General features: G+C 49.8%; 2 protein-coding genes across 2 annotated transcripts in view; both read right to left on the minus strand.

The window, feature by feature from the left end:
• Positions 1-410: 410 nt before the first annotated feature.
• On the minus strand, positions 411-3,838 carry LOC310914441 (uncharacterized protein). Its single transcript, XM_083870577.1, has 4 exons — positions 3,719-3,838; positions 1,451-1,504; positions 1,289-1,372; positions 411-717 (listed from the first exon to the last, which is right to left on the minus strand). Exons 1-4 carry the CDS (start codon positions 3,809-3,811, stop codon positions 646-648), a joined length of 303 nt encoding a protein of 100 aa, XP_083726703.1. The 5' UTR covers positions 3,812-3,838; the 3' UTR covers positions 411-645.
• Positions 3,839-15,817: 11,979 nt separating this feature from the next.
• Positions 15,818-16,565, minus strand: part of CAMP (cathelicidin antimicrobial peptide) — a gene marked incomplete at its 3' end in the record, with an annotated part of 3,943 nt that continues 3,195 nt past the window's right edge. Inside the window, exon 4 of the mRNA XM_083872858.1 lies at positions 15,818-15,955. Within this exon, the coding sequence (XP_083728984.1) occupies positions 15,818-15,955 (138 nt within the window). The remainder of the gene's footprint in view (positions 15,956-16,565) is intronic.

Here is a 16,565-nt window from a genome sequence, read left to right on the forward strand (position 1 = left end):
CTGACGGAAGCAGCAGCCCCAGCTTGCCTGGGACCAGCATTTCTGTGGGATCCCCCCATCTCATTCTTGGGGATCCGCCATTCCCCTGAACTGGAAGCCCTGAAGGTCCCCCAGGGGCAGCCCCACTTTGCCTGGGACCAGCATTCCTGGGGGATCTCCCCATCCCTGTGATCCAGCGTTCATTCTTGGGGATCCGCCATTCTCCTCAACCAGGAGCCCTGCAGGACCCCCAGGACCAACATCACTGGGGGGTCCCCCAGCCCCACCATCCCTGGGGTCCGTCCCCCCATGGGTTGGCTCAGACCCCCAGGTCCAGTGTCCCCACACTCCCACCCAGGCCAGGGTGGCTGTCAGGGGTCACCCACCCCGCGTGTGTCCCCCCAAACACATCCCCTCACTCCCTCCGGTGTGCCAGCTTTATTTGGGGGCTTGGCAAAGCGGGGGCAGCTTCCCCAGAAGCATTTTGGGGGGTGGGAAAGGCGGGGGGCTCAGCTCAGAGCAGGGAGCGTGGCTGAGCTCTCTCTCCCGGTATCCAGCGGCATTCCCAGGCTCCGGGATCGCTCCCACCGGGCTCTCGGTGCTCCGCGGGAGCTGCCGGGGGGTCTCCACAGGGCCTGGGTCCTGCCGGGGCTCCGTTGTCGCCTGTCACAGCAGCGGGATGTCCCCGGGGTGTCCCGCGGGCGGGGCCGGCTCTGGGCTCTCCCTCCTGGCTCTGCCCTGCGGGAGTGAGCGCGGTGTCGCATGGAGCTCCGAGAGAGGGAGAGCTCATCCCTTCCCATCCCCATCTTCATCTCCATCCCCATCCCCATCCCCTTCCCATTCCCATCTTCATCCCAATCCCCGTCCCCATCTCCACCCCTTTCCTTTCCTTTCCTTTCCTTTCCTTTCCTTTCCTTTCCTTTCCTTTCCTTTCCTTTCCTTTCCTTTCCTTTCCTTTCCTTTCCTTTCCTTTCCTTTCCTTTCCTTTCCTTCCCTTCCCTTCCCTTCCCTTCCCTTCCCTTCCCTTCCCTTCCCTTCCCTTCCCTTCCCTTCCCTTCCCTTCCCTTCCCTTCCCTTCCCTTCCCTTCCCTTCCCTTCCCTTCCCTTCCCTTCCCTTCCCTTCCCTTCCCTTCCCTTCCCTCCTCTCCCCTCCCCCTCCCCCTCCCCCTCCCCCTCCCCCTCCCCTTCCCCTTCCCCATCCCCTTCCCCATCCCCTTCCCCATCCCCTTCCCCATCCCTTTTCCCATTCCATTCCCTTCTCGTCCCCATCCCCATCCATCCTCATCCCTTCCCATCCCATCTCTGGTACCTCCATCCCCTTCCCATTCCGTGCCCTCCTGCCCGGCTGAGCCGCGTCCTCCTCACGGGAATTCCAGGACACGGACTGCGACTCCTGCGGGACAGAGGCGGGTGTGGGATCCGCCATCCCCATTCCCGAATTCCCGAATTCCCAAATTCCCGCATCCCTCACCTCGCTGAGCACGGAGAAGCAGCCGGAGCAGGGTCTGTGCGGCCGCCGCCGGCCCTGCGGGAGGGGAAAGGTTTTGGATGGGGATGTCCCAGAGCGCAGGACAATTTTACCCTTCCAAATTCCCAGCCCACCTCTCTCCTGTGTGCTGCCATCCCAAAGTCACCTCCTGTGCCAGAGCCATGCTGAGCTCTGCCATTCCCAGCCCTGTTATTGTCAATTTTACCCATCCAAATTCCCAGCCCACCTCTCTCCCGCCATCCCAGAGTCACCGTGGTCACCTCCTGTGCCAGAGCCATGCCAAGCTCTGCCATTCCCAGCCCCGTTATTCCCAGTTTTACCCCTCCAAATTCACTGTGGTCACCTCATGTGCCAGAGCCGTGCCGAGCTCTGCCATTCCCCCCATTCCCAGCCCCGTTATTCCCAGTTTTATCTCTCCAAATTCCCAGCCCAGCTCTCTCCCTTGTGCTGCCATCCCGTAGTCACTGTGCTCACCTCCTGCTCCTGTGCCAGAGCCGTGCCAAGCTCTGCCATTCCCCCCATTCCCAGCCCTGTTATTCCCAGTTTTATCCCTCTCCAATTCACCATGGTCACCTCCTGTGCCAGAGCTGTGCCAAGCTTGGCTATTCCCTGCATTCCCAGCCCCGTTATTCCCGGTTTTATTCCTCTCCAATTCACCGTGGTTACCTCCTGTGCCAGAGCCGTGCTGAGCTCGGCCATTGCCCCCATTCCCAGCCCCGTTATTCCTGGTTTTACCTTTCCAAATTCCCAGCCCACCTCTCTCCTCTGTGCTGCCATCCTGGAGTCACCGTGGTCACCTTCTGCTCCTGTGCCAGAGCTGTGCCAAGCTCCCTCATTCCCCGCATTCCCAGCCCCGTTATTCTCAATTTTACCCATCCAAATTCACAGCCCACCTCTCTCCCGCCATCCCAGAGTCATCATGGTCACCTCCTGTGCCAGAGCCGTGCCGAGCTCCCTCATTCCCCACGTTCCCAGCCCTGTTATTCCCAGTTTTACCCCTCCAAATTCACCATGGTCACCTCTTGTGCCAGAGCTGTGCCGAGCTCTGCCATTCCCCGCATTCCCAGCCCTGTTATTCCCAGTTTTATCCCTTTCCAAATTCCCAGCCCACCTCTCTCCCGTGTGCTGCCATCCCAAAGTCACTCCTGTGCCAGAGCCATGCCAAGCTCTGCCATTCCCAGCCCTGTTATTCCCAGTTTTATCCCTCTCCAATTCACCGTGGTCACCTCCTGTACCAGAGCCGTGCTGAGCTCGGCCATCCCCCGCATTCCCAGCCCCGTTATTCCCAATTTTACCCCTCCAAATTCCCAGCCCACCTCTCTCCTGTGTGCTGCCATCCCAGAGTCACCGTGGTCACCTCCTGCTCCTGTGCCAGAGCCGTGCCAAGCTCTGCCATTCCCCCCATTCCCAGCCCCGTTATTCCCGGTTTTATTCCTCTCCAATTCACCGTGGTTACCTCCTGTGCCAGAGCCGTGCTGAGCTCGGCCATTTCCCCATTTCCAGCCCCATTATTCCCAATTTTACTCCCCCAAATTCACAGCCCAATTCCCGTGTGCTGCCATCCCGTAGTCACCATGCTCACCTCCTGCTCCTGTGCCAGAGCCGTGCTCTGCTCAGCCATTCCCAGCCCCGTTATTCCCAGTTTTATCCCTCTCCAATTCACCATGGTCACCTCCTGTGCCAGAGCCGTGCTGAGCTCGGCCATTCCCCGCATTCCCAGTCCCATTATTCCCAATTTTACCCCTCCAAATTCCCAGCCCACCTCTCTTCCCCGTGCTGCCATCCGGGAGTCACCGTGGTCACCTCCTGCTCCTGTGCCAGAGCTGTGCCAAGCTTGGCTATTCCCTGCATTCCCAACCTCATTATTCCTGGTTTTATCCCTCTCCAATTCACCGTGGTCACCTCCTGTGCCAGAGCCGTGCTGAGCTCGGCCATTCTCCGCATTCCCAGCCCCGTTATTCCAAATTTTACCCCTCCAAATTCCCAGCCCACCTCTCTCCCCCGTGCTGCCATCCCAGAGTCACTGTGGTCACCTCCTGCTCCTGTGCCAGAGCCATGCTGAGCTCTGCCATTCCCAGCCCTGTTATTCCCAATTTTACCCCTCCAAATTCCCAGCCCACCTCTCTCCTGTGTGCTGCCATCCCAGAGTCACCGTGGTCACCTCCTGCTCCTGTGCCAGAGCCATGCTGAGCTCTGCCATTCCCAGCCCTGTTATTCCCAATTTTACCCCTCCCCAAACTCCCAGCCCACCTCTCTCCCCCGTGCTGTCATCCAGTGATCATCTCCTGCTCCAGCCACTCCGGCCACGGCCACGGTGACAGCGCAGAGCAGCCACAGCCTCATAATGTCACCCGGGCTGTCCCCAAGCCACCGCCCCCGCCTGGACATTGGCCCCGGTGTCACCGCGGTGACCCTGGAAATGTCACTCAGAGCTGGACACGGGGGGAGGAAAGGGGCAAAGTTCTGGATGAGGGATCACCTGGATTAAATTTTTCCCTAAAATTCTGTCTTGGGGGTGCTGCTTTTCCTGCATCGCTCTCATGGAGTCCTGGAATGGTCTGAGGTGGGAGGGAGTTTAAGGATCATCCAGATTTTCATCAACACAAATTAATTCCAGATCCTGCTCCAGTAACTCCCACATAATTCCAAGGTCTGGGATTGTTGTTAAACCAAACCAGAGTTGCTGTGATGAGCACCCAGCCCTGGCCACTCCTGAAGATCCCCAGGACATGATGGGATTTATTTATTCCAAATTTCTGGCTTTTGGTGGTGCGGATGTGACGGGTCCAGGCGGGACAGAGGAAATTCCACAGGGAATTCCAGGGGAAGATGGAGACTCAGTGCACGGGGTTGGTGGGAAGGGAATCACAGGGAAGCTGTGCATGGGAGACACAGAATCATGGGGAAATTTATCCAAGGAAAGAGGGAAATGCAGAGGAAGCTGATCCAGGGGCTGACGGGGAGGGACGTGAGGGCAGCGGGTGACAGCAGCTCAGGCCTCAGGCCAAGCCAGGGAACAACACAGAGCTGGGATCACATCTGAGAGACTTTCTGGTGGAAAACCTATGGATTCGAGTGCTAAGTTTGGGATTTTGGGAGCACTGAGGCCTCTGGAGGCCGGACGGGACCGGAGGGCGCTGGATCCGGGCTCCGCTCCCAGAGAATGGGGACGGGACACCGGGACATTGAGACACTGGGCCATTCTCTGCTGGGAAGGGCTGCCCAGCCCTGCATTCCCGGTGACATTCCCGGCTCCATTCCCCATTCCCGGTGGGATTTAAAGCCCCCGGATCCAGGCCCCGGGGTCACCGCGGCGCTTCCGGGGCGCCGCTTCCGGGTCGGCCATGGCGGCGCTTCCGGTGTGGGCGGGGCTTGTACCGGAAGCGCGTGCGGGAGAGGCGCAGGTGCCGCGGGAAGTGTCGGGATCTCCCCCCGCGACCCCCCCAGACCCTCCTGGGCCCCCCGAGACCCCCGAGACCCCCCCCGGCCGCCATGGAGGGGCTGGTGCAGGTAGGAGCTGGGAGCTGGCGGGGGGAGCCCCGGCCGTCGTCGCTGCCTTGATGTCTGGTGCCCCCCTTGGATCTGAGGGGGTCCTGTGGTGCCCCCTCAGCAGCTGCTGGCAGGGCTTGGTCTCCAATGGCCAGGGACTCCTCACCCCCATCATCCCGCCAGCCCCACCCTGAAACCCCCAAATCAGCCCCCAAATTACCCCATCACACCCCTGACCCCACCCCATGACCCCCTTCATTGTCCCCCACTCCCATGAAGTTCCCCCCTGAAGACCCCCCATCACCCCCATCCCATCCCTCTCCACCCTGTCACCCCCCAAAAATCCCCATCAGCCCCTAAAACCCCGCATTCCATCCCCACAATCCACTCCCATCACCCCCCAAATTTTCCCCCACATCCCTCCCCTCCCTCTCTCTGCCCCCCAGTTCCCCTGTCCCCACTGGGATTTCCTGGGATGGGCCCTGGGGGGTCACAGGGAGCTCCTCCTTCCCATCTCCAGGTGACCTGTGGTCCTGGACTATCCCAATTCCACAGGGATCATGGAATTTTCCTGGTAGAAACGATAAAACACGTCCCATGGTGCTGGCGTTTGGTGCTGGATTCCACCCTGTCCTTCTCCCTAATAAATTCCTAATTTGGTGGGGAACTCACCTTCCTGGGACATCCCATCCATGGGAAATCCTTTGGACTGGGAAAGGCTCCTCCTGGTGACAGGGAGGGTGTCCCTGAGGAGATCTGTGACCCCTGAGGAGATCTGTGACCCCTGATCCCGTGGCAGGAGCCGCTGACCTTCGAGGACGTGACGGTGTTCCTGAGCCGGGCCGAGTGGGATGCACTCACGCCGGGCCAGCGGGAGCTCTACCGGGACGTCGTGTCGGACACCTACGAGCTCCTCACCTCCCTGGGTAATCCTGGGAATGGCCCCCAGCCAGGGATTCCCTCAGATCCCACCCCAGAGGCTTCCAGAGCGCTGAATCCCGGAATTCCAGAGTGTCTGAGGTTGGAAAAGGCCTTGGAAAAGGCTGAGTCCAACTGTTCCATCTCTAATCCATGTCTCCAAGTGCTACATCCAAGCTTTCCAATCCGTCCAGGTCTGGCCAACCCTTCCTGTGAGGAATTTTCCCCTGTAGGGGCTGATCAGGGAGTTCAGTGCTGGAAAAGGCAGGATTTGGGTCTGGGTTTGAGCACCTCTGGAAATGATTCCCTAAAATCAGGGATTTTAGGTGGGATGTCCCATGGGGATGAGCAGGAGACATTCCCTGGCTGGGAAAGCCTGTCAGTGGAACTGGGAGCTGCTTCCCACACTTCCATCAGGAATAAATCCCTTTCTGGCAGCAGTTCTGGTTTCTCCCATGCTTTTCCCACATTCCAGAGGTGTTTCTGTGCACAGCGAGGCACAGCTGGGGTGTCCCAGTCCTTGGTTTTCCCATGATCAGAGACAGTACAACGTCCTCTGTCCCATTCCCAGGTTATCCAGGCCCCAAGCCCGACATCCTGCACCGGCTGGAGCGCGGGGAAGAGCCGTGGATCTGCTCATCCCCAGGTGAGCAGCAACATCCCCACCCTGTGGGATGGAATCCACATCCAGGATGGGCTCAGGGCTCCCTGCTCCATCCCTGTCGCCGTGGAGAAGTCAGGATTCCTGGTGGGGACAAGGACAGGGCTCTTCCTTCATCCCCACCAGACGGAGAGTCAGGATTCCCAGCCTGGCTGGTGACATCTGCTGTTTTCCCTCCAGGACATTCTGGGAGTTGGCTGGAGAAGCCTCCCTCTGGCTGGTGGCCTGGAGCCAGCAGGTGCCAGGGGATGGAGACCTTGTGTCCAGGTGAGTCCTGCTCCGTCCTACCTGAGGAGCTCCAATCCCATCCCTGTGCCACTCCCAGGGCTTCTCCCTCTACTTGCCCCTCCTGATGTCTGGAAGAGATTGGGATGTGGAGCCTGGGGAAGATGGGATGTTCCTGTCCCTGCTCCAGCCAGGGAAGGATCCAACCCCTTCCCACCCTCTCCCAGCAGGATGGGGCACGTTGTGGTGTCTCCAGGACAGGAAGTTCCTGAAGAAGTTTGGCTGTGATGAGGGAAGGAGCGAATTTCCATCGAAAGCCGACGCTGGAGTGGGGAGCCAAACCCTACCATGGCTCGTGAAGGAGGAAGTGCAGGATAAACCTGAACTCACAGAAAACCCAACCCACAGTGAGACACTCCCTCTTCATCCCATGACAGAACAGCAGAGCCTCGATCCTTGGGAACAGCTGTGGGAGAGAAATCCCGGGAACACCCAAACCAACGGACACACCTTGGGAGAGACAATGCTCCTCCCAAAAACCTGGAAGCTGAGAGTGGAGGACCTGAGAGCAGCAGTAGCCAAGGATCACAGCTACTGCCTACGGGTCCAGCTGGCACCTCGCTGTGGTGTCCCCAAGCCCCGTTCCCTGCGGGAACATGACTACTGCTGCCAGCACCGCGCCACCAGGAGCCCCGTGCCCTGTGCCCTGTGCCGCCGGCTGGCGCGGCACCGACCCAGCTGTGCCAGGACCATCCGGAGAGCCAGGGAGATCGTGAGGAGATACCGGCCCTACCGCAGGGTGGGGATTCCATGGAGAGGCTGCTCCACCTGCTGCAGGATGAACCGGAGCGCTGGGAATGCCCAGGGGGTGACGTTGGACGCGCGGGGTGCCCCAGAAGGGATTTTGGGAATTGGGGGTTCACTCCCTGCTCTAAGCCAGGTTGGAGGGATGAGGAAAAGAGTGATGTCTCTGAAGGATTCCAGTGCCAGGCAGGAGTCTGGAGGATGTGTGAAAGCGCGGAAATCCCAGGGGATGTCGCTCCAGGACGTGTTCCAGGACGTGCTGAAGGCGGTCGGGTACATTTTGGACTCCATGTGCCGCAAGTTTGAGCTCCAGGGGTTCTCCCAAGGGAAGAGCATCTGGCCCATCATCATCCAGATTGACAACTTGACAGAGTTAGGGAAGTCCTGACTGCTGGAGGGAAACTGGGATTGGATTCCTTGAGGAACAACACTCAATCCCTCCCAATTCTGGTGGGGTTCAGGAGGAGAAATGTGGCAGAGGCAAATTGGGGGAGGTAAAACTGAGATTGATTGAGAGGCTTTGGAGAAAAACAGTGAGAAAGGGGAGGATCCGTGTGGCTCAGAGGAGGAAAGAAGGAAAAGTGAGCAATCCTGAAATCCTGTAATGCCTTAGGTTGGAATGGATGTTAAAACCGTCTTTAAAAACTGACCAAGGGTCAGGCTGTGCTCCTGTCACCAAAACTACAGGAAAACAAAAAACAAAACCAACATTTTTTTGTGTTAGAGAATAAAGAATTTTTTTATTTCTGGCTGGGATGTGCAACAGAAATTATTTTGCCCAAACAGGAAGTGGATGTGCAGAGAAAATTATTCCATGACACGTAAATTTTACTTGATTTTTTTCCAGACTTAATCTAGTCCAAAACCCATAGAAATTCATTGGTTCAATGCTCATTGGTCCCAAAAAACAGATTTCTCAGAATTTGGTTTCTTCTTGAAGCTCTTTGTCTCTGATGTTAATTAGGTCTTCATTAACAGATTTTTTTATTTTTCCAGACCAGGGGGCAGCATTTTGGGTAGATGTTCCTTGATCTTTGCTGATGGTCATTATTTTTTTAGGTCTTTTTTGGGCTGTTCTCAGTCTGTTGAGGTGTTAAGATCATCCAGCCTCACAGAGTGGAACAATAAATACCCTCAAAAAAACCTTCCTCTAATTCCCTTCCCCAAGGCAAAGGCAAACTGTGCCTGACTAGAGAAAGGAAATAAAGAAAATTTAAACTTTTTATATTTGCCAACACTCTCAGGGAACAGGGACATGAGAGGAAACAACTTCAAGTTGTGCCAGGGGAGGGTGAGGTTGGGTTGGGTGGAGGGGTGAGTATAGAGAAGGACAAAGAAAAGTTTAATTCCAGTCCTGTGGAAGTGTTTTCTTGGGAAATCCAGCCTGGCCTGAATTCCCAGCAGCTTTTTGAGTCTCTGCAATTGGATCATTCCAAGGAAAAAGTGATTTCTGGGCTGTTCTTCCAGGGGGTAGGGGCTGTTATGGGGACAGAAAGAAACTCCAACAAATCCAAGCAAAATGAACTCAGTGGGTTCATCCACTTTCCCAGTTTTCCACGTCACACGTCACTGGGGGTGGCGTGTGGAAAATCTGGGATCCCAGGATTGGGGATGTTCCTGCCAGCTGTGGGGTGTTGGCTTTGGGGCTTTCACCATTCCCCTTCCAGGAGCCAAATCGCTCTGAGGGAGCTGCAGGGGCTCCTCCTGGAGAAGGGGAGGCTCAGGGGGCACCTCGTGGCTCCCTGCAATTCCCTCCAAAGGGAGGAGGTTGGAGCCAGGAGGGGTCGGGCTCTGCTCCCAGGGGACGGGACAAGAGGGAACGGCCTCGAGGGGAGGTTCAGGTGGGATTTTGGGAATATTCCTCCTGGAATGGGCTCTCCAGCCCTGGCCCAGCTGTTCAGGGCAGGGGTGCAGTCCCCATTGCTGGAGGGATTTAAAAGCACTTGGGGACACGGTCAGTGCTGGGCTTGGACTCGGGCGCCTCTGAGGCCTTCGCCAATCTCAACAATTCCATGATTCTGCAATTCCTGTAAGGATATTCCCGCCTATCACTGCTGGCGGGTGATGAAACGGGACTTTAGAGCAAATAAAAGCGGCAAAATGTCTCAAGAACCAGTTTTTCCTGGCTCCAGACGTGTCTTGAAGGGGCTGGGGGTTCCCATCCCCGTCCCCCATTCCCGGGACCCCTCACGACCCTCCCCAACCCGCCCCGCGCGGAAGCGCCGCCGCCGCCGCCCAATCACAATGCGAACTGCAGGCCACGTGGCGCGTCCGGCCAATCACAGCGCCCGCCGCGCGGCCCGGATGCTGTTACAGCCTCCCAACATGGCGCCGCCCTGTGAGCGCGGGAACGCGCCACTTCCGGGTCTTGCGGCAAGGCGACGGCGGGGGGCGTGGCGTAAGGCGGAAGAGCGCGTGCGTGTTGACGTAAATGGCCACGCCCCCTCCGTTGTTGTTACCAAAGGAACCAGAGGGCGGTGCCGTTGCCATGGAAACCAAGGACGCGGCGGGGCCCGGAGCGGAAAACGGGGACACGGAGAGAGCGGGCGGGGACCGGGAGGGGACACGGAGCCCCCGGAGAGATCCAGAGGAGGCTCCAGAGCTGTTCCAGGAGCTCTGGGAGAGCTGGGAATGTTCCCCTGGAGAGGAGAAGCTCCAGGGAGAGCTCAGAGCCCCTGGCAGGGCCTGAAGGGGCTCCAGGAGAGCTGGAGAGGGACTGGGGACAAGGGATGGAGGGACAGGACACAGGGAATGGCTTTGAGCTGGTTAAATGGGATTTTGGGAAGGAATTCCTGGCTGGGCTGGAATTCCCAGAGATTTGTGGATCCCTGGCAGTGTCCAAGGCCAGGCTGGACACTTGGATCATCCTGGGACAGTGGGAGGTGTCCCTACCTTGGCAGGGGGTGCTATGGAATGGGATTTATGGGATGGGCTTTATGGAATGGGATTTATGGAATAGGATTTATGGAATGGGCTTTATGGAATGGGATTTATGGAGTGGGATTTATGGGATGGGATTTATGGAATGGGATTTCTGGAATGGGATTCATGGGATGGGCTTTATAGAATGGGCTTTATGGGATGGGATTTATGGAGTGAGCTTTATGGAATGGGATTTCGGGAATGGGATTTATAGAATGGGATTTATGGAATGGGATCTATGGGATGGCATTTATGGGATGGGATTTATGGAATGGGATTTATGGAATGGGATTTCTGGGATGAGATTTATGTAATGGGCTTTATGGAAAGGGATTTATGGGATGTGATTTATGGACTGGGCTTTATGGAGTGGGATTTATGGGATGGGATTTATGGAATGGGCATTATGGAATGGGATTTATGGAAGGGGCTTTATGGAATGAGATTTATGGAATGGGCTTTATGGGATGGGCTTTATGGGATGGGATTTATGGGATGGGACTTATGGGATGAGATTTATGGGATGAGATTTTTGGGATGCGATTTATGGGATGGGCTTTATGGGATGGGATTTATGGAATGGGCATTATGGAATGGGATTTATGGAAGGGGCTTTATGGAATGAGATTTATGGAATGGGCTTTATGGGATGGGCTTTATGGGATGGGATTTATGGGATGGGACTTATGGAATGGGCTTTATGGGATGGGATTTATGGGATGGGATTTATGGAATGGGATTTATGGAATGAGATTTCTGGAATGAGATTTATGGGATGGGATTTATGGAATGGGATTTATGGAACGGGATTTATGGAATGGGCTTTATGGGATGGGATTTATGGGATGGGAGTTATGGAATGGGCTTTATGGAATGAGATTTCTGGAATGAGATTTATGGGATGGGATTTATGTAATGGGATTTATGGGATGGGATTTCTAGAATGGGCTTTATGGAATGGGATTTATTCTCCATTCCAACCCAACCCACTCCACGCTGATTCCACGATGGACCAGCCGTGCCCATCCTGGAATTCCAGACTCGTTGGGTTGAAGGACCTCAAATCCCCTCCAATCCCACCCCGTTCCTCACCCTGGGACCTTTCCCCTGCCCAGGTCTGGGAACGGCTCCAAGACAAACCCGCGGCTCTTCTGGAATGAGGAGGGAACAGCTCAGTCCTGGGAAGGGCAAATAAACCCAGAGGGAGATTTATGAGCGGGGAATTTCCCCAGCTCAGGGGTTGGTTTTGGGCGGGATTTATTCTTCCCTTCCAGTCAGATGTCCTGGGAATCACAAAACTTACTGAATTTTCCTTTTTTTTTAATTCCCAAAATGCCCTCCAAGGGTTTTGTGGCTTTTTTTGGAGCTTGCTCAGGCACTTAAAAATGAAATTGAAATATATTAAATATTTAATTAATAATAAATTATTATATAATAAATATTTAATATTTAATAAAAATATAATATATAATGAAACAATATATAGTTATTAATAAATATTTCATTAATAATAAATTATTATATAATAAATATATATTTAATAAAATATAATATATAATAAAAAACGACAAATAGATATTGTTATTAATAAATATTTCATTATTAATAAATTCTTATATAATAAATATATATTATTTAATAAAAATATAATATATAATAAAAACGATAAATATATATTGTTATTAATAAATATTTCATTAATAGTAAATCATTATATAATAAATATATAATATTTAATAAAAATATAATATATAATAAAACAATAAATATGTATTGTTATTAATAAATATTTCATTAATAATAAATTATTATATAATAAATATATAATATTCAATAAAAATATAATATATAACAAAAACAATAAATATATATTGCTATTAATAAATATTTCATTAATAATAACTTCTTATGTAATATATATAATATTTAATAAAAAGATAATATATAATAAAAACAATATATATATTGTTATTAATAAATATTCCATTAATAAAAAAATATTATATAATAAATATATAATATTTAATAAAAATATAATAAAACAATAAATATATATAGTTATTAATAAATATTCCATTAATAATAAATTATTATATAATAAATATATAATATTTAATAAAATATAATATATAATAAAACAATGAATATATATTGTTATTAATAAATATTTCATTAATAGTAAATCATTATATAATAAATATATAATATTTAATAAAAATATAATATATAATAAAACAATAAATATGTATTGTTATTAATAAATATATCATTAATAATAAAATATTACATAATAAGTATATATAATATTTAATAAAAATATAATATATAATAAAACAATAAATATATATTGTTATTAATAAATATTTCATTATTAATAAATTATTATACAATAAATATATAATATTTAATAAAAATATAATATATAATAAAAACGATAAATATATATTGCTATTAATAAATATTTCATTAATAATAACTTATTATATAATATATATAATATTTAATAAAAAGATAATATTTAATAAAAACAATAAATATATTGTTATGAATAAATATTCCATTAATAATAAATTATTATATAATAAATATATAATATTCAATAAAAATATAATATAAAATAAAACAATAAATATATACTATTAATAAACATTTCATTAATAATAAATTATTATATAATAAATATATAATATTTAATAAAAATATAATGTATAATAAAACAATAAATATATATTGTTATTAACAAATATTTCATTAATAATAAATTATTATATAATAAATATATAATATTTAATAAAAATATAATATATAATAAAACAATAAATATATATTGTTATTAATAAATATTTCATTAATATTAAATTATTTTGAAACTCTTTCTCTTGCTGTTGAATCCTAGATGGGGAAAATGGGAATAACTGAGGAATTTGGAGGAATTTGGAAGAAATTTGGAAAGAAATGAAGAATTTGGATGAAAACTGGGAAGGAAAGGGGAAGAATTTATAAGGAATTATAGAATTTAAAGGGGATTTATAAGGAATAGGGGAGAGTTTGGGAGGAATTGGGAAAAATTTTGGAGGGAGGGAAATAAATCCCTGAGAATGTGTTGGAATCCCCATCCCTGGAGGTTCTCGAGGTGGAGCAGGATTTTTGTTTTTTTTTTGTTTTTTTTTTTTTTACTTGAGATTTAGGTTGTTTAAATTATTTTTCTTTTTAAATTTTGAGTTGCGTCAGTACAAAGAAGTGGAGTTTTTTAAGGTTTTGTTTTTTGGTTTTTTGTGATGTTTATTATTTGATATTTTAGAGGGTTTTTTTGCTCTTAGTTGAGGTTTGGACAGTGGTTGAGATATGAGGCAATTGTTTATTGATGGGACGTTAATTTATATTTACATTTATATTTATATTTATATTTATATTTATATTTATATTTACATTTATATTTACATTTATATTTAATTTATATTTATTTAGATAATTTTGTGTAGGTTATTTATTATTTTGTACTAATGTTTAGTGCTTACACTAAAAGGGTTCCTTTTGTTTTGCTTTCATTTACTTTAATTATTTTGTATTATTACTTACTTTAGAAGATGGAGATGGAAGAATTATTTTATATTATTACTTACTTTAAAAGATGGAAGAATTATTTTGTATTATTACTATTTTAGAAAATGGGGGAAGAAGGAGAGGGACACGAGGTACCACTCAAATTTTACTATTTTGTTTTTTTATTTACTTTTATTCTTAAAAAAAAAATTAAAACTATTGAATTTTGCATGTGTTAAACTACTATTTTCACTTTTTGCTGATTTGCAATTCCTCTCCTTGTGTTGGAAAATTAAGATTAAAACTCAGTGTCTTCTTGGGCTCCGTGCCAAGGTCTCCAACCTCTTTGGATTTGCTTCATATCCCCCTGTCCAGGGCTCAAATTCTCTTTTTTTTTTTGGGTCTCAGGTCATTCAAAGGGATGTTTTGGACTCCAAGACAGGATAATCCCACCCTTTTCCATGGAAGGAATGTGTTGGAGTCCAGGGCATCTCTCTGGGTGCCCTGGGAAGTCACAGACCTCAGTAGAGAGACCTGGGACCCCAAAAAGAGGATCTGGAACCCAAAAAAGAGGGTTTGGGGTCTGCCCAGGGAGCTCTGGGGTCTGTTCAGGAGGGTCTGGGGTCTGTGCAGGGGGGTCTGGGGTCTGCGCAGGGGGGTCTGGGGTCTGTGCAGGGGGGTCTGGGGTCTGCGCAGGGGGGTCTGGGGTCTGTGCAGGAGGGTCTGGGGTCTGTGCAGGGGGGTCTGGGGTCTGTGCAGGGGGGTCTGGGGTCTCTCCAGGAGGGTCTGGGGTCTGCCCAGGGGGGTCTGGGGTCTGTGCAGGGGGTCTGGGGTCTGTGCAGGGGGGTCTGGGGTCTCTCCAGGAGGGTCTGGGGTCTGTGCAGGGGGGTCTGGGGTCTCTCCAGGAGGGTCTGGGGTCTGTCCAGGAGGGTCTGGGGTCTGTGCAGGGGGGTCTGGGGTCTGTGCAGGGGGGTCTGGGGTCTGTCCAGGGGGGTCTGGGGTCTGCCCAGGGGGGTTTCCCTGGCACAGAACCCAGGAAGACACAGGCTTTGATTTTGGTCCATGAGAAAAACATCCATCAGAGAGAAGAATTGCAAGTCACAAAGGTGTTACTGAGAGTGGTGTAGTTATCACTGTGCAGAAGATTTTGTAGTTTGGGGATTTTTAGAATGGAGATGCAAAGGGACAAGATGGAGATTTCAGGGCGGTGCCCTGGGTTCTTCTCCTTCTCCCTTGGCCTCCATCTCCTGCAGTGACGTGGGCACAAAGGAGTTTCAGTGGATTGGGGCAGAGTAGAAATGACCCTGTTAGTGCAGGTGATGGACATTGGTATGGAACGGTAAATAATGGGTGTGTAATTATCTGTATAAAGGCAGAGTGACCTCCCATCACAGGGGGAGTCACCTCGTGTCTGAGCTGCTGTGAACATCTTGGCTGGACACAGAGAATTGTAAGATAAGAATTAATAAACAACGTGAGAAACCAGAAAACCAAGACCTTGAGACTCCTCATCCTTCTCGCACCGAGCTCAGCACAGACACAGAGACACAGAGTCAGACAGCAAACCCCAAATCCTTCAGAGGTCAAGAGGGAAAATCATTCCCTTCGTGCCCACAAGAACCACCAGCCTTGGAATCTTGAGTGAGAAAAAACCAGATTAAACCCGAGATAATGGACCTGGAATATTCCAGTGCCAGGTGGGCTCGAGCTACAGGGCAGTGACTGTCACTGTCCCTCCCTGGGGACTTCCAGGTGCCACCCCTGGGTGTTTTTGTCCCCCGTGTGATTTATGGGGATGTTTTCCACTCTGAACCTGCTGGGTGGCTCCAGGGGGGCCTGAACTGAGGGTGACCCTCGGGGCAGGATCCTGATTGTCCTCCTGGAGTTTCCTCCTCTGCCACGTTGGGTGTTTGGTGGAACTCACCCTGTTTGCAGAGAGGGACAGGCCATAAATCACCATAAATCACCTCCCGGGGCTGGAAAATCCCATCTTGGTCTTCAGAGAGTCAAAGAATTGTCGAGGGGAAAAGATCATCGAGTCCAATCATCCTGTGTTGGTTTTGCTGTCGCTACAGTAAATTTGATAAATAGAATTTGGTGATTGTGAAACCATTAGACATCATCCCCCCCACCCCTGACCGTGTCCCCAAGTGCCACATCCGCAGAAATTTTGAATTCCCACAGGGATGGGGAGTCCACAGTGCTCTGGGCAGTCCTGATGTGTAACAGCCCCTTTTTGGGAAAGGAATTTTCCTTTCAATATCCAACTTGAGTTTCCCCTGGCCCAGCTTGGGGCTGTTTCCTCTTGTCCTGTCCCTGTTCCCTGGGAGAAGAGCCTGATCCTCACCTGGCTCAGACCTTTCATCCCCACCATGTTTTGGACCATCCATGGCCATGTTTGTCACCTCTGTCACCTCTGTCACCCCCTGGTCACACATCCACAGCCATGTCTGTCACCTCTGTCACCTCTGTCACCCCTGTCACCCCTGTCACCCCTTGGTCACACATCCACAGCCATGTCTGTCACCTCTGTCA

The sequence above is a fragment of the Zosterops lateralis genome, assembly GCF_965231275.1.
Source record: "Zosterops lateralis genome assembly, chromosome: 1".
Lineage (NCBI taxonomy): Eukaryota > Metazoa > Chordata > Aves > Passeriformes > Zosteropidae > Zosterops > Zosterops lateralis.